This window comes from Megascapheus bottae, chromosome 11, assembly GCF_031878675.1.
Source record: "Megascapheus bottae isolate mThoBot1 chromosome 11, mThoBot2.hap1, whole genome shotgun sequence".
Classification (NCBI taxonomy): Eukaryota; Metazoa; Chordata; class Mammalia; order Rodentia; family Geomyidae; genus Megascapheus; species Megascapheus bottae.
The window spans coordinates 42,174,381-42,198,454 of NC_143519.1; the positions used below are offsets into that span (position 1 = coordinate 42,174,381).

A 24,074-nucleotide genomic window follows, 5' to 3' on the forward strand; every position below is an offset into this window, starting at 1 on the left:
AGCATCATGTTAATAAATGGAAATGTAGAAGATGGAGACAATGCAGGGCCCGGTGTGAGGGGTGACATCTGAGCCTCACCCCCTGCTCCCTCACTATACAGGGATAGGAACAAAATTCTCCCTAGCTCACCCTGGCTCCGTTCTCAGTGCCATAGCAGAGGCTCTGACACCAGTGTCCAGTGCCTGCAGGTGATCCACTTCCCCTGACCCCCTCTCCACCAAGAATAATGGCCCTGTCTGTCTTTGGGAGACATCTTTGTGAGCAAGAAGTGAATGCTCACATCCTTCCTCCCTCTCCTTGACCACTCCCTTCCCAGGGCTCACCTAGGCCTGGGATAGGTTCCTCCTCAAGGACCTTCGTGTCTGATCCCTGCTCTGCTCACAGGCCCTTTTCTTCCTGCCCTGCACCCCCAGGCCTCTTCCTCTATGATCCAGTTTTCCTCCAAGCCCTGCTCTCATCTCACACCCAAGTCTCCCTCTTCCAACCCTGGACTTCTGATGCCCGGGTTCTGTTTCTCTTTGTTTCCTTCTTTCTCCTGAACCTCTGTCCAGATAGGGTTTCCTCATGGGACCTGGTGGTTAGTTCTGAGTCCTTTCATCTTTGCATTCAGAGGCTGGCTCATGTCACTTTTCTAGAGATGTCTTTTCTAGATGACACAGCCCATAGAAGCTTGCTTTAATTCTTTGTTAAAATTTACCCAATATATTTTCTTATGGTACTTACTATCGTTTTTCTTTGTTCTTTTTCTTTTTCTTTTTGTCGGTTGTGGGATTTGAACTCTGGGCTTGGGCACTGCCCCTGAGCTCTTCAGCTCAAGGCTACTGCCTTACCCCTTGAGCCATTATGCCACTTCCAGTTTTTAGTGGTTAATTGGAAACAAGGATCTCACAATCTTTAGTACCTGGGCTGGCTTTGAACCGTGATTCTCAGATCTCAGTCTTCTGAGCAGTTAGGATTACAGGCGTGAGCCACCACACCCCACAACCAGCCTTTACTATCTTTTTTTTTTTTAATAATCCTTCCTAGGATTGCAGGACATCTGCGTTTATTCACAAATGTAAAGCAAATAAAAACAACCCTAAGATACCACCTAACCCCAACAAGAATGGCCAAGATTTTAAACTCAGACAATGACAGTTGCTGGCGGGGTTGTGGAGAAAAAGGAACCCTACTACACTGCTGGTGGGAATGCAGACTAGTTCAGCCACTCTGGAAAGCAGTGTGGAGGTTTCTTAAAGAACTGAAAATAGACCTTCCCTACGATCCCGCCATACCACTTCTGGGCATCTACCTTGAACATCATAACCCAAGATATGATAAGGACACCTGCTCAGCTATGTTCATCTCTGCACTATTCACAATAGCCAGGGGATGGAAACAATCCAGATGCTCTACTCCAGATGAATGGATACAGAAAATGTGGTATATATACACAATGGAATTCTACAAGATAAAATAATGGCATTCACAGGGAAACGGATGAATCTAGAGCGAATCATGTTGAGTGAGACAAGTCAAGACCTAAGGAACAAAAGGAACATGGTATCCTTAATATGTGGCTATTAAATCCAAAGAGTACAAGAGCGGGGACTCAATATTTGCATACCCAATGCTATGGACATGGTAATGGAAATATAAACATAACTATATAGACATAAAAACCTATGACTTTATAGACATAATGTTTTATTTCATAAATTAATACATTTCTATGACATACAAGCCCTTAGCCTAATTTGGATTAAGTTCTAAATACTAAGTCCCAGTGATTGTATATAGAGATTCCCTTCTTGAACACTTGTATGTTAAACTTGTCATTTGAAATATGATGTAAAAATCAATGTTAATAAATTCTTTAATAAAAAAATAATCCTTCCTAGAATTGCAGGAGACCTGCGTTTATTCACAAATGTAAAGTCTAGTAGAATGCTCTCAGCCCATAGTAGGTGGGAGATAACTATTAGGCTGGAAGATGGTGTGTTATGGATAAACGGCCCTGAAGCCTTGTCTGCAAGCTTCCTGTGTGCTTCTAGTCCTCTCTTTCTCTTAATACCTGCCTCCTGGCTATGTCACAGCTTACCATGTGTAAATGGATTTTTGCACAATCACAGCTCCCATCCTGTGGATATCATTAAATACATTTCTTCAAATTGAACATGGATTTGCCTTCTGAGAGTTTATCATTCTGGAAGGAATGGTAAGATGTATTCCGAAAGACCTGGCTAGGTCTATCTGAGTTGTAAGTACCCCATATGGACCAGATAAAGTGGTGTGGGGCCAGCAGGCCATGCATTAAATCAAGGTCCTCCTTCTTGACATAATGCACTACTGTCTCTGGGTAAAATTCTTAGCTTTCGTCAAGGGAGCCATATTTCTATTTTGTATTGCATCCTGCTAATTATAAGCTAGTCCAACCTGCACTTAGACTTTTTTTTATGACATTGGATTACATCTTAGTCTCTCTAAACCTCAGTTTCCATACACACAAAATGAGAATGAAAGATGTTACTTTTCTAAATTGTTGAGAGGACTGAATGAGCTGTTATAAATATAGTTATCTCCAGTGCACCTGTACCACAGGAGAGCTCTGAGCTTCTTCTGTCTGCTCTTTTCTGAAGTGTATGTACTTGATGGACTCATACTGTGTTAAGATGGACACACACACATCCATACTCATGACTGTAGTTCGTGGCCCAAACTCTCACCTAGAGACATGCCAGTCAAGTTCTGGGAGGATTCTGGCCAGCTCTATTTCTTCCCACAGGGCTTGCTTTCCTTGGAGACTGGGAGACTAAAGTTCAATAGACGACAGTACACTATAAACTTCTAGGAATCTGTATCAAAGCTGGCTTCTCCTTTTGAAGTCGAGTTTAGGTTACGGCGTAACTTTACAGCAATGGAATGAAAATGGCACATTCGGTTAGGCACCAATGGCTCAAACCTGTAAGACTATCTACTCAGGAGCCTGAGATCTGAGGATCTCTGTTCTAAGTCAGCCTGGGTAGGAGTGTCTGTGAGATTCTTACCTGCAATTTGCTACCAAACGGTCAGAAGTAGAGCTGTGGCTCCAGTGAGAGAACATTAGCTTTGAGCGTAAAAAGCTAAGGGACAATGCATAGGTCCTGGCACACACACACACACACACACACACACACACACACACACACACACCCCACATTCAAGACTCTGTGAGACCGCAAAATTGCTAACCTGATGGAGCAGTCAGTCTTCTCACGTCCCAGGCTGAGCTTCTGCATGAAATTAGATCAGACAGGAACATTTCCATAAGAATCAAGTGTACCCATGGTGCAGCCTTTTTAGGGCCTGAACAGAGAGCCATGATCAGAGCAATCAAGGTCTTTTCAGTGGACTACTTTCAGCCTCACACTGGTGCTTCCTGTAGGATCCAACTCTGGTGGCCTCATTATGATGTCTGATGGTGTGGACAGGAAGCCTATTCAGTAGGCAGAAAAGTGGGATTTTGGTGGGGGAATTAGTAGGCAAAATGAGTGATATGGACTATTCTGATGGGAGGAGGTTTATGGACGGAACTTCTTTTTTCCTTTTTACATTTAGAAATATTGTCCCATTTCTATGCTAACCTTCCTTCCTTCTTTCCCTTCCTTCCTTCCTTCCCTCCTTCCCTCCCTCCCTCTTCCTTCTTCCTTCTGAAATTTTTTGCTCAAGGCTAATACTTTACCACTTAAGCCACAGCTGCACAGTTGGCTTTGGTAGTTAATTGGAGATAGGAATCCCACAGACTTTCTTGCCTGTGCTGACTTGGAACAGAGATCCTCAGATCTTAGTCTCCTGAGTTGCTGGGGTTACAGGCATAAGCCACGGTGCCCAGACACTTCAAAGCATTTGCATGAGCGAATCCACTACTGGGTTATTTAGAGCTGCTCCTCATGCAGTGTCAGCTCCTCCTGGGATCCTCACAGCTGTGAGATGTGTTGTTCCTGTTCACTTTGTGTATTTTGTGTAGGTGAAGGAGAGGTACTTGGGTTTGAACTTGGGGTCTGAGTCCTGTTCTTTAATCTTTACACTTTCTTTCCCCAGCTTTTTTGGTGGTTAATTAGAGATAAGGATCTCTCAGACTTTCCAGCCTGAGTTGGCTTCAAACCACAATCCTCAGATTACAGCCTCGTGTGCAGCTAGGATTAAAGGCATGAGCCACCCTGTGCAGTTTGTAATTGAGTAAATGGAGCTTTCTCAGGATCAGTAACTTGCTCAAGGGCAGCTTGCTGGCAAAGCCCCAGCTGAGCGACTCCAAAAATGGCTTGTGCGTGATATGCATAAATGTCAAGTGTGTGGCTCAGTGACTTTTAGCACATGCATGCCCCAGAAACTGCCACAGTGTCTCAGCACAGTATCTCCACACTGGCTGCATCTGGAAGGTTCTGCCATGTTGTCTTCCAGTCAAACCACAGGTGACCCTTCTTTTGACAACTGGATTGAGGCAGAACAGTCTCACTTGTTTTCCTTTCTGGTCTGTTTACCTCAAAGAAGACTAAGGGATGAAATAAGAACTATGTTGTCAGGTAATGGATGGAGGGTCTGTACCTCTGGATCCAGCAGTCTCCAACTAACATCTGGAAGACCCAGGCCAGGGTCAATTGGAGATTACACACCAGTTCTCCAAAAGTTTCAGAGTTGCCAACTGTTCATACAGTACCTCACTGCATATCCATCAGCCACAAATAGTTCATAGACAGTATAGCTAAAGAATTTCTATCACCCAGTATCCCCACCCTATCTTTCCTAGGTGTAGAGCCATTCTACCTTTGTGTAAGTACTCTGTGATGTTCACACATGATTATGCAAGGTACAACCACGTTCTACCACTGAGATACACACTCCACAGAATAGGTATGTGGTCTCTGACGATGCAAAACTAAGACGCCTCCCCCAGACAGGGCTGCTTTGGGGAGGGGAAGAGCATGCCAAGGTCCATGGTGGGGGAGGGAAGGGCACAAGGGCTGTAGAGGATTCATTGGCCCAGGGCCAGAGAGGCAGGGACTGAAGCCACCCAGCAAGCAAGGCTCTGCCTTGCCAATTTTGTGCTGTTGTGTTACTTTCAGTGAAGTTTATTAATGTGGTAAAAAATATCATTTAAACTAAATTTGCTGTATGAATCATTTTTAGTTTATATTTCAATGGTGTTAAATGTGATCACAATGTTGTGTAACCCATTACCCCATTCCACGTTTTTACTACCTCAACAAAAACTGTGAGAGCCAAGTAATAATAACTCATTTCCTGGCCTCTTCAGCATTAGTCACCTCTTACTTACCTTCTGTCTCCAAGGATTTGCCTAGCTGATACATTTCCTAACACAGGCAATATCCCTTAGTTTTCCTTTGGTGTCTTCATTATTTTACTAAGCAGAAGGTTTTCAAGATCTCTTCAGGAATTGTATTCTTTTTTATGGCTGAATACTATTCCTGCACATACAATCCTGTCTTTTAGTTTTTTTTTTTTGTTTTTTTTTTTTTGCCAGTCCTGGGCTTGAGCTCAGGGCCTGAGCACTGTCCTTGGACTTTCTCAAGGCTAGAGCTCTACCACTTGAGCCTCAGCACCACTTCTGGCTTTTTTCTATGTATGTGGTACCGAGGAATCGAACCCGGGCCTTCATGCATGCTAGGCAAGCACTTTAACCACTAGGCCAAACTCCCGGCCCCCTGTCTTTTAGTTTTTGATTCATCTGCTTACGAATGTTTGGGTTGTTCCTCCTTTTGGATTCTGTGAATAATGCTGCAATGAATATTCATATATAAATATCCAATTTTTGCTTACTTGGATGATCTACCCAGCAGGTGAGTTCTGGGTCATGTGGTAATTCCTTTGAAGAAAGTTCTAGGGTTTTTGCTTGTTTGGTGTTTACTTTTCAACTCAAGGCTTCTGCTTTCCCCCTTGAGACACAGCACCACTTCCAGTTTTCTGGTGGTTAATTTGAGGTAAGAGTTCCACAGATGTTACTGCCTGGACTGGCTTTGAACCGCGATCCTCATATCTCAGCCTCCTGAGTAGCTAGGATTATAGACGTGAGCCACCTCAGCCAGCATGGTTGTTTTCGTTTGTTTGTTTGTTTTAAGCAGCTGGACCATTTTATATTCCTTTTAGTAATACCCAGCACTTGCCATTCTCCACTGACTTTTCCTGTACCCTAAGAACTCCACGTCTAAATGTTGTGTCAGAGCCTGCTCCTGTCCTCCAGGGGGCAGGCTGCCTAAGGTGTTTTCAGCTTTGTGGGACCTTGATTTCTGTGACTTCTGATTAGCTGAAATAACTCAAAGGAATCCAGTTTAACATCCCTAATGACTGCTAGAAAGCAGACAGAGATGGGACAAAACTGGATAAGGGTTTGTGCTAGCTTCCATTGCTGTGACAAAAACGCCTGAGCTAAACATCTTTTTTTTTTTTTTTTTCCAGTCCTGGGCTTGAGCACTGTCCTTGGACTTTCTCAAGGCTAGAGCTCTACCACTTGAGCCTCAGCACCATTCCCGGCTTTTTTCTACGTATGTGTTACTGAGGAATTGAACCCGGGTCTTAGTCCATGCTAGATAAGCACTCTACCACTAGGCCAAACTCCTGGCCCCTGAGCTAAACATCTTAAAGAGAAAAGGTTTCTTTTGGCTCATGGTTTCAGAGGTTGCAGTCCATAGTCAACCAACTCCATTGCTTTTAGGCAGTGCTAAGGTAGAAAGTCGTGGTGGGAAGCAGATGATGAAACAAAGCTACTCTCATGGTGGCCAGGAAGGAGAGGGGGAGGAAGAGAGAGAGAGAGAGAGAGAGAGAGAGAGAGAGAGAGAGAGAGAGAGAGAGAGAGAGAGAGAGAGAGAGAGAGAGAGAGAGAGAGAGGGGGAGGGAGGGAGGGAGGGAGGGAGGGAGGGAGGGAGGGAGGGAGGGGGAGAAACAGAGAAAGAGGAAGAGAGAGAGAGAGGGATAAGAAAGACGAGAGGGAGAGAGATAGGGGAAGGGAGAAAAGGAGAAGGAGGTGGATAGGGAAGGGACAAGGGAAAAGGGAGAGGATATGGAGGGAGAGAGGAAGAAGAAATGGGAAAAAGAAGGGAAGGGGAGAGAGATGGAAAGGTGAAGGGATGGGAAAGGGGAGGAAGGAAGAACTGGGGACCCTACAAAGGCATTCCTGTAGTAGCCTGAGTCCTCTGAGCAGGCCCGACCACCAAATAATTCATTCAGGAATCCATGGATTCCTAAATGAACTAATCCACTGATGAAGTTGAAGACCACATGCTCCCATCACCACTCAGTGCCTCCACCACTCAACCGTGCTGCCCTGGGGACCAACACACAACTCTGGGCAGCTATGGTGTGGGAGAGGGGTGGGCAGTAGAAAGGGGATTTTATATCCAACCTACAATGGAATTGACACTGGTAGAGAACTCCTCTTCCACGAGAAGACTGTATGGGTGGGAATCTTCTAATCTCCCCATCCCAGCACAGCCCCTCACTGTAGAACAACAATAACAAAATACATATACATTGCAGGTGCTCCAGATGTAAATATTGGAACCAATGAGCCACTCCTCCTTTTCCCCACCTCTCCTCCACTCTCCATGATCAACGACACTTTTAGTTCTCTGCAGACCTGGCCAGGGCAGAATTGAAGGTCACCTTGAGATCAAATCCTTCCCAGGCCTCTCAGATTATCATTCCATTGACCATGGCAACTTTCTTGCTATGAGTTATTCTACATGACTATCAGACTTATGAGACAGGTAAGCACATTTCTTAGAGTTCTTTTTGGAAGAGGCTAAAACTAAGCAATCAAAGAAAGAACTAGAAAGGGGATAATGTATCTAGACTTTTGTCCATTCACATTGATATGAAATGGAGTTGCTGCTAGGCACCAGTGGCTCACGCTTGTAAGTCCTAATTATACACAAGGATGAGATCAGAGATTGTGGTTCAACCAGCCCGAACAGAAAAGTCTTTGAGAATCTGTCTCCAAAACAACCAACAAAAAGCTGACCTGGAGTTATAGGTGAAGTGGTAGAGCTAGACCAGCCAAGTAATCAAACCCATCAAGCATGAAACCCCAAGTTCAAAGCCCAGAGCAAATCTGGGTGCTGGTATCCCTATACTTATAATCCTAGCTACTCAGAAGGCTGCGATCTGAGGATCAAGGTTCAAAGCCAGCCCAGGTAGGAAAACCAGTGAGACTCCAATTAGCATCAAAAAGCTGGAAGTGGAGGTATGGCTCTAGTAGTAGAGCCTTGAATGAAATAGCTGAGACAATGCCAAAGCCCTAAGTTCAAGCACACAAATGCACACATGCTCGAACATACACAATCCTTACCTATAGCTGAGTGCTTTACCAGAACATTTTCACTGGATCCATACCATGTATTATTGAAGGTGGCAGACTGAGTGCTACTCTCTATCCTGGTTTTGCAGAAGGAGACAGAAGAAGAGGTGACTTGCTGAAGGTCAGAGCTGGTGACAACCCTCTCTCCCAGCCAGCCATAACTCACTTTGGTTTCCCTGGCCCCAACCTGTCCAGGGCCTCAGGAAAGAACCCAGTCAGGCTTTCAAAAATTCAGTCACGAATTTTCCTCAGGCCTCTGCATGGGCTTTTGGCTTCTTCTCAGAAGCTGTTCTTGGGGGAAATTTTTTTTTGGCCCAATCACTGCTGAAGTTGGGGGACAAAAGCCCCACAAAACCTCTCCCCCTGCTTTGTACCAGCCAGCCTGGTAAAACCTACTTTCATCCTGAAATTCAATTTGGAAACTGCATTCTGTTCTTATTACTTTGGGCTGTAGCAGTCATTACATCCTAAACAATTAATCCCCAAGTGCCAATTTCTTACTAGAATTATCCTGGACTCAACAACTGGTTTGCTTAGCAGTGAGGCTGAAGCTATTATCCCCAGCTGTGTCTGACACTTGGAAATGTGCTCGTAATCAACACTCATCGTTATGGGGGGGGGGGAATTCTGTCTAATTGTGAAGCCCAGGCTCGCTCAGACCTATGAGCTGACATTGTTCCCCGCGCTCCCTGAGCCTGCTTGGGGAAGAGGAAGATACTCCTCGGGGCCCCAAACCCCAGTAGAAACCAGATGCTAACATGTTCTGGAGCCAAAACCAAGGGGACTATACATCTAGTGATGTATCAAGCCCTCTGTCCTCAGGTCCCATAGCCTGGAAACAGTGTTGTCTTTGGGAATGCTTTGTGGACTCCCCTTCACTTCCCACCAGAGGAATGGAGCCTGTGGCTCAGCAAACCCTGAGCTAGAGTAGGCCCACCTAGTTCCTTCTGCATTTATCCAAACTTCTGGCACCTTTGCGTTTGTTAACCGAATCATTCCTACATGGAACCTGTGTCTCTTTCCTTATAGTATAAGACTCTTCCTTTCAAATGGAAAGACTTAGAAAAAAATCATATTAAGTGAAGTAAGCCAGACTCAAAGGAACTTAGGCTCAATGGTTTCCCTCATTCATCATAATTAGTAGAAACCTTGGGCTCTCCTAGCAGAGATTTGCAATAGAGCAAAACCTTGATACAAAAGGCCATATAGTATGAAGCTAAATTAAAGGATCCCTAGGATATAGAAACATAAGCCATATAATGAATGATTGTTGTTCTTAAGGTACTATGTTATCTCTCATGTCTTTTGCTGTCCCTTGGTTATCTCATATTGTTACAGTATTTTACCTTGTTATCTGATATATTGGATATATTTGTATTTGGTTACTTGAAATTGGATAGGGAAGGGGGGAAAACCAAGATGGGGGGGTGGGGGGGAGGGCAATAGGGACCAAGACATGTGAAAGGGTATCAATGTATGTGAATTAATGCACCTTCTATCTGGCAAATATCATGTAACCCTTTTATTAATTACAATAAAAATATATTTTTAAAAAAAAGACTCTTCCTTTCAACATTTCAAACTCTTTCTCAGTTATGATTGTTTTCCTATTTATTTATTTAGTATTTTCCCCCCCAAATAAATGGGGCTGCTTGGCTTGCTTGCTCTGCTGGTGCTCTACCACTTGAGAAATGCCTCTAGTCTGCATTTTGCTGGTTAAATAGAGATCTCATCTTTCAGACTTTTGAACTGCAATTTTCTAGAGCTCAGCCTCCCGTGGAGGTTGGGTCACAGGCATAGGCCACTGGCCTAGGCATGATCTCACTGATCAAATATTGGTTTTGTTTTAATCTTCCTTATTTAAACATAGAAAGAGTTAAAAGATGAAAGATAGGGAGAGCTAGAAAGGGAGAAAAGAAGGAAGGAGGAAGGGAGAGAGGAAAGAAGAAAAGCAAAGAGAGATCAATGTTCATGCAAGCACTATTCTATGTTCCAGGCATCTGTGTAGGTGTTGCTATATATATTTATCTCATTAATCCTTCATTAACTTCCCATTTCGTATCTTATTATAGACCAGGAAGATGAAGCTCAGAGTTGTTAAACAACTTACCAAGGGCCACATAGCTATGGATATTAGAATTAAACTTGAAGCTCTTAGTTCAAGTTCCATCAAATTCCCAGTGTAGAGAGGGGTTTAAAAATACATCTGTGGACATTTTCTTTCCTCCTAAGCTGTCCTTCCAGTAACTGGTGCATGCTTTCACATGAACCTACTCTCATTCCTATTTCATTCCTAGTATACCACCTTTAGTGTAAATAAATCCAATTGCAAATAGCTATCTCTGTATGTCAAGGTCACCTTGGAGGGGAACAGAGAGTAAGTGTCACCTTCTTGTGCCAGTTGGAGAGGTCAAAGCTGAGTGATTTGCTCAGAGTCCATGGGGAGGCAAGCCAGAGGGCAGGGGCAGCTTGGCCTTGTGGTGAGAGGACCCCTCCTTGGCTGGGTATTTTCAGAAGTGGAGGGAAGTGCCTGGAGCCCACCTTTCTGTCCCTCATTTCCCTCAGATTCTTGGACAGCTCCATGGGTCTGGTACTTGCTTCAGTAAACACAGTGAGCAGGGCCAACTAGCATTTATTTAATTACCATAAACAGATGTATCAGTTGGGGTTCAATGACGCATCTCCTTGATGTGCCCGCCCGTCAGCCCTCCTGTTCATATGAAGGCCTGGACTGGGCAGGGCAGGGGCCTCAGACGACCATCTGGTGGTCACAGGGCCAGAGCCAGCTCCATTGCCCCCATGGCACCATCCGGAGGGATCAGGTGACATGCAAGCATGAGGGGAACTAGGCATGGCAGCCATGGCATGTCACTGAGATCTGTGGCACTTCTCCCAGGCCTTCTGCTGGCCACCATGACTTCTGCCCATGTCCCATCTCTGGTCCAGCCAAGCTTTTTCCTATGTCCCCAAAATCAGTGTGAGTTCCACCCTCTGGAATGGGGTTCCCAGGCCTCCCATTGGCTCTCTTACACTGACACCCCCTTCACCTCCTTCCTCCCAGGACGATTTTGTAGCAGGAAGAAGTCTGTAGGGCACTGGGGGGAGGGCCTTCCCAGAACCCAAGGTAAAGAGCTGGATTCAATCAGATAGGAAATAGCCATTACAATTTCATTTCTCTTTGATTTTAGGGAAAAAAAAAACCCATAAATTTCATAATGGAGTGTGGCTGCTAATGAGAAAGGGTTTTGAAGGCCTGTGATCTCACAGACAACAGGTGCTATTCTGGAAGAGCCATGTTCTCTAAAAAAGCATTTCCCTCCTCCTCTACCTTTTATATAAAAAGATCCTTTTTCTGTTTGTAGAGAAAAGGCAGCCCAGCAATGAGAGACATTAACGTTTCCATCGTGGGGTCACCTCGTTCCCAGTGCTGTTGAAATGCGAGATGGGTGTTGATAAAAGTCACAGGTGCCACATCTGAGGAGTCAGTCCTACTTCTAGACATTGTCCGTCTGTCAAATCAGGTAAGCCAGCTAGGCACCTGTGGCTCATGCCTGTAATCCTAGCTACTCAGGAGACAGAGATTTGAGGATTGTCGATTGAAGCCAGCCCAGGCAGAAAAGTCTCTGAGACTCTTATCTCCAGTTATCCACCAAAAAGCTGGAAGTGGAACTATTGCTCAAGCAGTAAAGTAAAAAGGTTAAGGGACTGTATCCATGCACTGAGTTCAAGCTTCAGCACACACACACACACACACACACACACACACACACACACCAAACAAACAAACAAACAAACAAACAAAAACTCACTGAAAACAAATGCTCCTGGAGCATAATTGTGACTTATTCACTTAGGTACAGTTGTGGAAAATATTCTGAAATATTTTATTCAGATCATAACTTTCATAGATCCTGATTCTAAAAGTTAAACTCTCTTTGTGGAAACTACCAGGCAACTTATTCTGAGATCAGGAACAGTAACATTGAAGTTAAAAAGCATGAACTAAACTGTTCTATTCATGAGATGAGTTCTTATACAAGTTACTTGACCTCTCTGTGCCTCAGTTTCCTCATGTGTAAATTGAACATATAGTTTGGGTCTTAATACTAAGGATTAAAAAATTGTTTCAGGGGGCTGGGAGTTTGGCTTAGTTGATAGAGTGCTTGCCTAGCATGCACGAAAACCCGGGTTCGATTCTTCGGTACTAAATACATAGAAAAGCTGGAAATGGTGTTGTGGCTCAAGTGGTAGAGCTCTAGCCTTGAGAAAACCTAACAGTGCTCCGGCTTTGAGTTCAGTCCCCAGGACTGGCAAACAATAATAACAACAAAACTCAGACTGAGCATAAAAGACCCTGAGACTCTTAATCTCCAGTTAACTCCCAGAAAATTGGAAGTGGAGCTGTGGCTCAAGTGGTAGATTGCTAACCTTGAACTAAAGAGTTCAGGGACAGTGCCCAGGCTCAGAGTTCAAGCCCTACAACTGACCAAAAAAATGATTCAGGTAAATAAATCAATTAGCACAATGCTTGGCACTTACCATTTGTAGTAAATGTTAGGTAATAAAATGCACAAGTTCTAATTGAGTTCCCCAATGCAGAATCAGAGATAAGTTCTCAGATATAGTAGCTTATTTGCAGGCTATTCCCGGAAGCAGAAGAAAGGAATAAAATCACTGCTAGGAGCAATAGGTGGTGTGGATAAAGGGTACAGGGTCCCCACTCACTATTAAGTAAACTACTAAAGATCCACACAGCCAAGCAACTTGGAAGACTTGTTCTGCTGTTAAAACTGAACTTAGAAGAACACCATATCAGGAAGTTTAAAAACACAGGAGTTCATTTTTTTGAGAGTTTTAGTGGGATTTAATTTCGTAGGACAGAGTGAAAGTATGGAGAAATGGAAAAAGAGAAGGGAACATTTCCTTCTGTTCGTATAGGAAATGAGAGTTAAAAACTCCTAATTAAAAAAAAAAAACCTCTCCCACAAAGAATTGGTGATCACCAAACCAGATCATTAACCTCTTTCTGTTTTAATATTCCATTCAGTGGCAAAAAGTACTCCTCAGTAACAGAGTTTCTTGAGATGGCATGACTTCAATAAGTGATAGCTATTTGTGTTTATTATTGCCACTATTGTTATTATTGTGGATAGAGATAGATAGATAGATAGATAGATAGACAAATAGATGGAAAGATATAGGCATAAATATAGATATAGATGATATAGAAAGAGAGAGAAAGAGAGAGATGGCCTGAGGATTTCAGGTTATATAGCCTTGCTCAGCCTAGAACAGGCTACAATAGATCCCTGATTAATAGAAAAGGAAGCTGATGTCCTGTGCAGCTGCTTCCTTTGGACTCCTTGGCCCATCTTGGCAAGTCCTATGAGTTAGATCTGAGGGGCTGTGAAGTCTCTTTACAAGGCCATCAGAAGATGGGTTGCTGACTTCCTATTTTAGTATTTGCATCACTGACTTGAATTTGCTTCCATTTCAGTGGCCTTCCTCATGCCATGCCAATGCCATCTTTCCTCTCTAAATGAAATCTACAGAGCACACTTCCTTCTGCAGAGGACTTTTCTCTGCTATTGTCCTGGAAATGGCAGGCCTGTTCACTACCCACCCAGGCTACTCTCATTGCTGGAGTTCTAATACCACTGGCTGCTAGAGTCTAGTATGCTGCATTCTCCTCATCATGAATTTGTGATAAAAATACATTTAAAATTAATCACAATAAAAATATATAGAAAAATGCATTCAAGAATCAAGAAATTATTAAGAGGTACAGCATTTTGTGAGTGCCATGGACATTTCCAGTGAAATCCCCATTCAGAATGATCTACTGTTCGGTTCTTCTGCTAACCCCATCAAGCAGGTTTCCGATCTGTTTTCTAATTGAGCTTCCACCTTGGGTCCACAGTGAAGACCTACATGTAGCCTTTGGTAGCAGAACTTGACAGTCTGCTCTGATGGTCTGGAGTAATGGTGGCTCTGGTGACTTCCCAGCCCTGACTCAGACACAACCGTATTTCCTGGAAGAGACAAGGCTCCTCCGGGACGCTGCTTGTCAGTGCCATGAGGACTTAGCTTGGAAACAGTGTCCTTAACCAAAGTGCATGGTCCCTCACAGGGTGGCAGAGCAGACAGAGCAGAGGTATGCATACATGCACGAGTGCTAAGCCTGGATCTACTCTAGCCCCATCAGCTCCAAGTCACTTTATCCTTTAAGCCTCATTGGTCAGATTCAGACCTCAAACTAGAACATCGTTCCGGCTATCTTACTGGTCGAACGCATTTTACTTCGACTCTTGGTCCCTCAACAAGTAGGTCCTTTCACTACTGTCCCGTCTTTCATCCAAGCGGAGCAGTTTGCTCACTTAGACAAGTGAGGCGAAAGAGCTGGGTCTTTTATTATCTGAGGTTTCAGTGTGGATAACCCTTCTCAGCCTGTATCATAAGCCATCAAGTATCTAATGTATGAAAAATTGTCATGCTTGAGGAGTTGTACTTAATAGCAAGGATAGAAGCTTTTCTCAATGAGTAATGACAAGCAGGCACTGTTCCTGAACATCACATTATTGCATTTTTACAGCAACTCTTTCATGGGTGAGCAAATGGGGCTCAAGAGAACCCAGATAGTCAAGTCCAGAGGTTTCCGATGAGTGGGAACCAGAGGTTTTCAAGAAGATAGAAACGTTAATTACTTTCATTTGACCTTGGTGCCTTGTGGATGGGTATTGAACTATATCACACTGCATCTTATAAATGCGTGAAAGTTACGAATATGTCAGTTACAAGTTTTAAAACTAGAAAGGAATTTTACTTAGGGAAAGTGAGTCCTAAATTTAAATCCAGATCTGTCCAACTCTAACACCCTATTAAAACATTATTCTTTCTTTACCAGGGAGGCTCACTCTTCTTTAATGGGACAGGGGTCTTGTTATTACTACCCTTTTTTTCCTAGGTGTCTCTCTGTGTCCTGTCATCTTGCATTGTTGTTCTGAGATCACGTAGAGCCTACGCAGGTAGACAGCTCAGCAGACACGATTTGTATCTATGAGAGCATGTGACAGTGTGTGTGTGAGACAGGGTGTGTTTAAAGTATGGGGAGCACGGGTTGCCATTCAGGGACCCCCTAAGGGATTTGTAATTCTCTAATAACATGGGGTTGTTCATTCTTTCTTGACTGGGACAGGTCAGAAAATGTCTCTCATTCTCCCTGAATTCCAGAGGCTACAGTCTTCGTTGAGCCCATTCCTTGTCCCCCCCTTCCCCCCCCTCCCTTCATAAGAACCTACTTCCTCAAGGTGCAGTGAACTGCAGGACAGAGAGCAAAGCTGTGCCCCCTCAGGGAGCCCCCAGGCTGGCTTTGGAACCTCAGTCTACTGGGAGCAGCATCACTGAGTGTGCAGAGACAGACCCTCAGAACCATGTGCCCCTCACAGAGCCTCCTTCCCACCTTGTGCTCATGTGAGCTGCTGCTAATGGAAAGAATGCATGCGTATGTTGTGAGGTGCTGGTTTTCAGGGAGGGTGGAGAAGGGGATTTTTTATCTGTTTATGGCGTCTGGTTTTGTGATTGATGTGCATTCAGCTCCTGTCTCATTGTGGCCACGTGTCTCCTCCCTAGAGCCCCTGCCCTGCACCAGTGGACTTTGGACTCATAGCCTAATAGAGTTTCTTTGAACTTAAACAGAGTAAAGATGAGTCTGACTTCTCTAGAAGGCAAGAAATTGTTCTATTCAAAAATTTTTGGAGGCTAAAAGCAATTCCATAACACCAAAAAGAAATAGTAAGTAATGACTTAATGAAACAGAGAGAGAGAGAGAGAGAGAGAGAGAGAGAGAGAGAGAGAGAGAGAGAGAGAGGGAGAGGAGAGGGAGAGGGAGAGGGAGAGGGAGAGGGAGAGGGAGAGGGAGAGGGAGAGGGAGAGGGAGAGGAGAGAGAGAGAGAGAGAGAGAGAGAGAGAGAGAGAGAGAGAGAGAGAGAGAGAGAGAGAGAGAGAGAGGGGGGGGGGGGGGGGGAGGGGGAGAGGGAGAGAGAGAGAGAGAGGAGAGAGAGAGAGAGAGAGAGAGAGAGAGAGAGGTGGTGGGAAGTAAGGAGACAGGCAGGTGGGGTGGGGGAGGGAATGAGAACCTCTCTCTCTGGGTGGCTCTCATCCTAATGACAACATTAATAATGACGGCTGCTATTTCCTAACTCTTCCATTGCAAACACCAACCTAACGTGGGCTCTTTCAATTCCGTGGAGGAGGGGGCACTATTTCCTTTCCTTCATAGATGAGGAAATGGACTTTCTAAAAGGTGAAGTCTTTAGTTCAAGGTCATGCTTTGACAAGTGACACAGTTGGGATTTGAACTTATACCTGTCTTTCCCAAAGCTTTTGATTCACTCCTCCCCGCCAGCACTCACTGTTTCTCTTTCTACAGATCGGGGCTTTATAAAATATGTATCAAGGGCAAAATATACAGCTTTACCCTTCTGTCTCATACTTCTTTATTATCTAGTTTTGAAAGTACACCATAGATGCATATAAATTGTACTATTTTTAAAATAATTTGGAGATGATTGGTGGGGGGATGGGAGGGAAAAGAGAGATAGATGATGTCCAGGCTCTGATTTGCTAAGGAATGTGGCCTGGTGAAGGGGGAATGGGGAAGGACATAGTAGAGCTTGTGAGATGATGTTACCAGCCCAGAGTGGAGCAAGTTTTGCTCCTACAGTATGTCCCTGAATGGGGATAACTTGCTTGCCATCATTCAAAGGCAGGCTGGGGCAATCAAGCATTAGGATACCTAACTTCTGGTCCCAGTTCTGTCCCTGAACAGGCTGACTTGGCAAATGTCACATGGCGGTCCCCAAAGTCACACTCAGATCTTAAAACTCAGAACCTAAACACCTTCCCTGCTACAGCCCCAAAGTGAACTTTAGAATGTGGAAGATGTGAATAAATGAAGGCTGTGTGGGAGAGAAACATACTCTAGATTATCCACATGGCTCCAAACCACTACCACATGTGATCTTATAAGAACAAAACACACACACACACACACACACACACACAAAGAACAAAACACATAGTGAAGGGAAAGGGACAGATTTGGGGTGGCGTGATCACAAGGAGGAAGGCCCAGGGCCAGCAGAAGTTGAAAGGGGCAAAGAAGGATTCTGCTGTGGATGTTTCTAGCAGAACATAGCTCTGTAGACACCTTACTTTTAGATTTCTTGCCTCTGGAACTGTGAGAGAATGTGTTTTGTGATTTTAAGCTGTCCTGTTAGTAGTATTTCGTTGTTGCCATGTTTAACCTCCCATACAATCTTGTTCTTGTCTGGGACCTCAGTTCTTCACTGACCCCATGGGAGGGGCAGGTTTCCATTCTCCAGGTTGATACTCCATCTACATATAAACTACTCTTCCTGAACTGGTTGGGTGAAGATGATAGTTTAGGGGCTGGATGTGGTGGTACATGCCTGCAACCCCAGAATTTGGCAGGTTGAGATGATAGGATTATGGTTCAAGGCGAGCCTGGGCAAAAATATTTTGGAGACCCTATCTCAAAAAGAACAAGCAAGGTGTGGCGCTCCATACCCATAACTAGCCACTGGAAGATGTAACTAGGAGGTCACAGGGAAGTGTAGGTATGAGGATTACAAGCTAAGACTGGCCCTAAGCAAAAGTGTGAGACACTACCTGAAAAATTAAAAAAAAAAAAAAACTAGAGCAAAAAGGGTACAGTTCAAATGGGTAGAGTGCTTTCTTAACAAGCATGAGGCAACGACTTTAAAACCCCAGTACCTCCAACAAATACCCCAAAGAAGCCAAAAGGAAAGAAAAACAATTTTATAAGGGTGAAATACCTTCACAGTTGCCTTCTTCCTCCTTGTTATTAATTGCTAGAAAAATATTCTGTCTTCCCCCCAGAAAAGCCACCCAAATAACCCTGTCCTGTCTGTAGGTTTCAGTATCAGCTGTCTAATTTCCTCCACATAGTCCTTGCAGTTGGAGAGAGACCCAGCCAGGGGAATCCCGTGCGGTGTGAATTGATGCACCCCATCAGAGGCGATGGCTGTCCTCTCCCAGCGCCAGCAGCAGCCTCCTCTGCAGCTCAATCACCAGCACACAGCTAACCAAATTACTGCTCCGGGCTCTGTTCTCCTGTGATGTGGCTCGAGAGCCTCATTTGCAATCACCATTAACCAGAAAAGCAGCGCAAATGCTCTGTGCCTAAAGAGAGACACAGTATTCAGAAGAGCCAGTGACTTAGAAGATGCCTCAGAGCCATTCCAATGAAGCTTGCAGACCATCAGCCTGGGCCCCTCCCCCCATCACTCCCCTCCTCCCTCCTCCCCCCCCCCTGCCCCGGTGCTAATGAGCAGGTGGGAGGCAGGGCAAGAACATGGGGAAATACTCTAGAGGACAGAGAATGGACCCTGGGGGGAAGCTGTGTGGATGAGGACAGCTAGGAGACAATCTAGTCAGAAGCCTTTGACTAACTGCTTTAAAGTAGGCATTCATGCAGAATGCTGGGAAGGCTGCCTCTGAACTCAAAAATCAGTGCTCAGGCATTCTCCTCCCCTCTTTCCCTCAAAACCTTTCCATTTTACTCCTTCCTCTTTTCCTCCCTCTTCTTCTTCCTTCTCATTTCCCCCTCCTCTTCCTTTCCTCCTCCTTTTCCTCCTCTACTTCCTCCTCTACTTCCTCCTCCTCTCCTCTCCCTCCCACAGCTGCTCACGCCCTTCTGCACCCCACACACATTCATCCATACAGGCTGCCCTCCAAAGGAAGGGCACGCCGGCTCTGCCCCACTTTGAGATTTCCTATCTGCCAGGAACTTAACTGAGAGCAGTCATTGTCCTATTTACTTCTCCTGCACCCCACTCTGTGTGTGTGTGTGTGTGTGTGTGTGTGTGTGTGTGTGTGTGTGTGTGTGTGTCCCTGTCTGAAAGCTCAAGGTTAATAGTTTACACCAGCAAGGCACCTCAGGCCCCATGTGTAAGTCTTACACTCCCAGGTCTACAGGGAGAGGAAAGGAGGACACTGGGTTCCCAGCAAGTCAGCATTGGTACTGGGTGGAAATAACAGAAAAGCCTCTAGGAAGTTTGCCAGAAAGCATTTTGCTCTTCTTCTTCTTCCTCCTCCTCCTCCTCCTCCTCCTCCTCCTCCTCCTCCTCCTCCTCCTCCTCCTCCTCCTCTTCTTCTTCTTCTTCTTCTTCTTCTTCTTCTTCTTCTTCTTCTTCTTCTTCTTTTCTTCTAGAATATTCTTTATTAATGCCTGTGGTTAGGAGGAGGAAGCCACAGTCTATGTGTATAGGAAGGGCTTGAAGGAAGGCTGGCCTCTGAGAGGCTCTGACCAGTACTGCAGACTCTGCACTATGGAAATGTGACTGCAGGGATGGGCCGTGCCACCCTGAAGATAGTGAAGGAGGCAGAGCTGCCTAGGGTGGCTCGTGCCAGTGGGAGAGGAGCCAGGAGAGACTTGGCTTCTTGGGCAAAGGATCTAGCAAGACGACAGTGCTGAATCAGGACCAGGCAATGTCTCACCCCAAGCCTGCTGGCTACAGCTAAAGCTGCAGTGGAGGCAAGGGATACCCTTTGACCCCTAGGTAAGGAGTTAGCCTTATAGCCAGAGACATACAGGCACTGGGAATCATAGCAGCTTACAGATTTCAGTGTCAGACAGTCACTTAAAGCTGAGGACTCTCATGTTCAAGGCCAGCTACTGTAAAGGTCCTTTAAGCAGAAGGCTCTGCCTTCCATTTAGAAGGAAAGGCTTCCTGTGTGAAGGGAGCCCAGTTTAGTTATTGAGTAAACCATAATGAGATTGTGAAGGAAGGTGACCTAAAGAAGCATAGTACATGCATAGTTTTCTCCACTCAGGAAGGGAGTTTTGATTATAACTGGCATTTGCCTCAGGTCCTTAGATGCCAGTACACTTCTCAGGAAAGCCCAGACAAAGCATATAAACATTGCCTCTAAGAAAAGCCTTGGCTTCCCGAACCTAAGCAAATGGAAAGCCAGGTTGCAGCATCTTTGCCCTTGGTTGCTGTTTCCTGTGCCAGTCTGTCACACAAAGTGCAAGAAGCACCACAGATCAATAGCTATTCTAGTTAACATTGCCACATGGCTTTAAAACAAAACAAAACATAGACCGCAGCTTGCCACATTAGGAATATTTCTGGGTCCTATTTATGGACATTACGATTTAGAAAGAGGACTTTTTTTTTTGAGCTGTCATGCAATCTTGAATCTAAGTGACGGTGCAGCGATGCTTTTAGACACTTGTTCAATTAGCCCTTAGGTGTGAGAATCACCTGGACTCGGATAAGCTGAGGAGCAGGGCTGCTGGGGTCTCTCCCTGCCAGGAGCACAGCAGTTCGTTTTGCATGTTGCTCTAGGTCCTGCTTAACACTAGCAGCATTTAATGTGCCTTGTTTATCTGCTGTGCTGCCGTGAGCAAAATCCCTAAATGGTTTCCTATGGGAAATGAAGAACCAAGGGAGTGCAGATGTCAAAAAGTGAGCCATTAAAAAAAAAGCGAGCCATTTGACGCCACCTCTCAAAGCTTACATATCATTTTTCTGTTCTTATTTCTATGCTCTCTTACTTGCCCCACGGCTTTATGGAAACTTCTGAAGTTGTTCCAAATTATATTTAAAGGCATGTTTGTTCTTAGAGGAGAATATTACCAACACTTCTACCTCTAGGATCTCTAGGCATTCTCACAAAGGTGTGGAGAGGGCAGGGAAGACGCTTCTACATTGGTTCACTTTTTGTGTTGAAGGAAAGGGCGGGGAGGCTGAGAGAGCTTGAGTCATTCAAGGTCACCTCAGTTGGCCAGTGCTATCAAGACCTCCGGTCCTGACTCTGAAGTCCTGGGTTGTAGCAGCAGAATTGCTTATTAATATCCAAGTAGACATTATTGAGAAATATACACAGATGGCTGACCCTGCTCCCACTCCAACACTGCAGCCCTGCTCTCCTCTCCACACACCACCTTGACTCAACGAACCATGTAAATTCAAACTTCAGAAATGCTAAGTCTCATAAACAAAATCTTAAAAGTATTAAGATGTGAAACAGGAATAAATGCACTTATTTATTTTATTTATTTTGCCATGGGGAACTAACTAATGTAAAGTGACAAAATAATAGGAGTTCAAATAAGGTTTCAGAAGTGGCCACAGAATGAAATTCAGAATTATATGTTAATATGCATACTATATCCTTGCTTTGCCAAGGATGATGGGGTGGGGGTGGGGAGAGTATTCTCATTGGTTAAACCAAGTCAACAAGGAATAGCCCAGTGAAAGGAGAGACTGAAACAGTGGAAACCAGGGGGAGAGAAGGAGAGCAAGTGTATCAGGTTGAGGGACATGGAACCCCAGAACCCCAGCTACTATGTCTGGTTCATCATAGGGGTTCCAATTCAGCCTGTGGCCCCTCCCTCCACTCAGGGTGGCCCTTACAAGGCCTGGTTTTGTCATGTGGCTTCAGGAACTCCAGGCAGTGGCCTTCCTAGAGATTTCCAGAAACGTAGGTGAGAGGTACCCTCAGCCAATCTACCCTGTTCCAGTGAGAATCAGCTGCCTGATGAGTTGACAACATCCATCAGTGCCCTAACAGCATTGCCCAGAATGCCAGCTTGGCAGCTCTATCCTTGTAAAGACTGCCCAGGGCTCTGCGCCACACACCCTCTCCCCTGGCCCTCAACCCCCCTGCACAGAGAGGACACAAAAACAACTCTCTACGAGGCTTGCTTTTTACCTGAGGACCTAAAAGGTGGCTCAGAGCATCACCTTTGGAGAGTTCAGCTGTGTCCTCCTGCACCCTGTCTTCCCCTACCACCCCTCTTCATTCATGTCCCCATCAATCTTAGTTGTAACATGTGGCAGTCCTTCTCTCTACCCTGTGCTTTGGATATTCTCTTAAAAGCCATTGACCTGAAGGCACAAATGCAGAGGCAGCAGGCGCCGGACGAGTAGCCAGGCAGCCAGGCAGCCAGGCAGCCACCACCAGCAATTCAGCACCCAGCTGTCTGCCTGCCTGCCTGCCTGCCTGCCTGCCTGCCTGCCTGCCTGCCTGCCTGCAGGGCTCCGGGCAGCAGGAGCTTTCAGCTGTACAATTGGAGCACAACAAGCCCCGTTCCGCCTCCTGTCCTTAGCGCAAGCAAGACACACATCTAGCTGGCAGGAAGGAGATGAGCTAAACTCCTCCTGGCAACACACACACACACACACACACACACACACACACACACACACACACACACACAGCCTGAGACCAAGGGCAAATACTTCACAGAAAGAGCTTCTCACCCCCCTCAGTGTCCTGTAGTGACTTCTCCCCTGCCAGAAGGGTCTTCCCTGTACTCAATTGTCTCTCAGGACAATTGGGACAGACAGCAATTTTGGTTAACTTTTGGAATCTTCTCTCTGGAGTACTTCTGCTACTCTCTGAGCCCCTCCCCCCCACCCTCCTTGCTCAGGTTGACAGCGTGGGAAAGACACGCCACCATCACTCCAGTGTTGCATGCCAGCCTGGGAAACAGAATGCTATCACTAGCAGCGACAAGCCACACACAGAGAAAGAATGAGCTAAAGCAGTATCTTTATCCACCACACCGTCCTAACACCAGCGATCAGGGAGCTCCATGCCCAAGCCGGAGAGTCCCCAATACCCCTCTCTCCCGCCCACTGAGAAAGGACTAGAACCCCAGTGGAATACAAAAAGAAAATAATGAGAGCCAACCACTCACCTTAAGGTTGTGTGTGGGGTTAACTACGCAGACAAGTTGCCCAGTAGCAGAGAAAACACGTTTAGCCTTATAATGCTGAAACCGCAGGTGAATCAGATCCAACACAGCTCCAAAGCACTGGGTAAAGAAAAGCATCACAACTTTTGGGGAGGGGGTGAGTGGTTGGCACGGGAAGGAGGCAGAGGAAGCTGATAAGTCCTTGGGCTCTGGAAAGAGCGCAGCCTCTGAGACACTCTGCTCCAGCCCGGCTTAGCATGCCTTCATATTCATCATCAAAATAAGACGGTTAGAATCTTGCAGCAGTGAGACAGCCAATCAAAAGGACAGAAATGTTATCCTTGAGGTGCAGAGACAGCCAATAACAAATGCCTCCTCTACCGAAACTCCCTGATGAATTGAGCCTGGCGGAGAATGTATTATTGAACATTACCATAGATCAGCACATTGCATTTATCTTGTGATTACAGCCAGCCATACATAATGCTGGGGAGATAGGCTGACAAAATTGATTGCTTAATGTGTCTCCATTTATTAATTGACTTAATTTAACATGAGAGCCTTTCTTAATGCCTGGTTAAAATAAATAAAAAAATAAAGCGTCTAGACCGTCAAATAGTAAAGCACCCTGCTCCAAAGTAGGCAGATGGATAACGCAGAGCATGGCTCAAACTCACCAGAGCTGCTTGGGAGAATACTACAAGACTCCAATTCCAGATAAGGATTTGGCACCAACAGAAATGTGTATCTTTCAATCTTGTGTTCTGCAATTTGGATTATAGTCCCTTGATAAACCCAACTCTTTACTATGGCAAAAAGAAAAATCTGCTAAGCACATTTGGAGTTGAAGGGGAAATGCATATATATATATATGTATATGTATATGTATATATATTCCAAAATGACTGTAATTACTGAGGTCTTTTTTTATTAAAGCATGAAAATGTGCAAAGTACGCTTCTAAAAATAATGAAATCCCCGATGCATGAAAG

General features: G+C 45.1%; 1 protein-coding gene across 1 annotated transcript in view; it reads right to left on the reverse strand.

Annotated features, from left to right (window-relative positions):
* Positions 1-23,308, reverse strand: part of Siah3 (siah E3 ubiquitin protein ligase family member 3) — a 61,204-nt gene extending 37,896 nt beyond the window's left edge. The window contains exon 1 of the mRNA XM_090341727.1: positions 23,086-23,308. Coding sequence (XP_090197853.1) covers positions 23,086-23,220 — 135 coding nt within the window. The 5' untranslated portion in view covers positions 23,221-23,308. The remainder of the gene's footprint in view (positions 1-23,085) is intronic.
* Between the last annotated feature and the right edge of the window lie 766 nt (positions 23,309-24,074).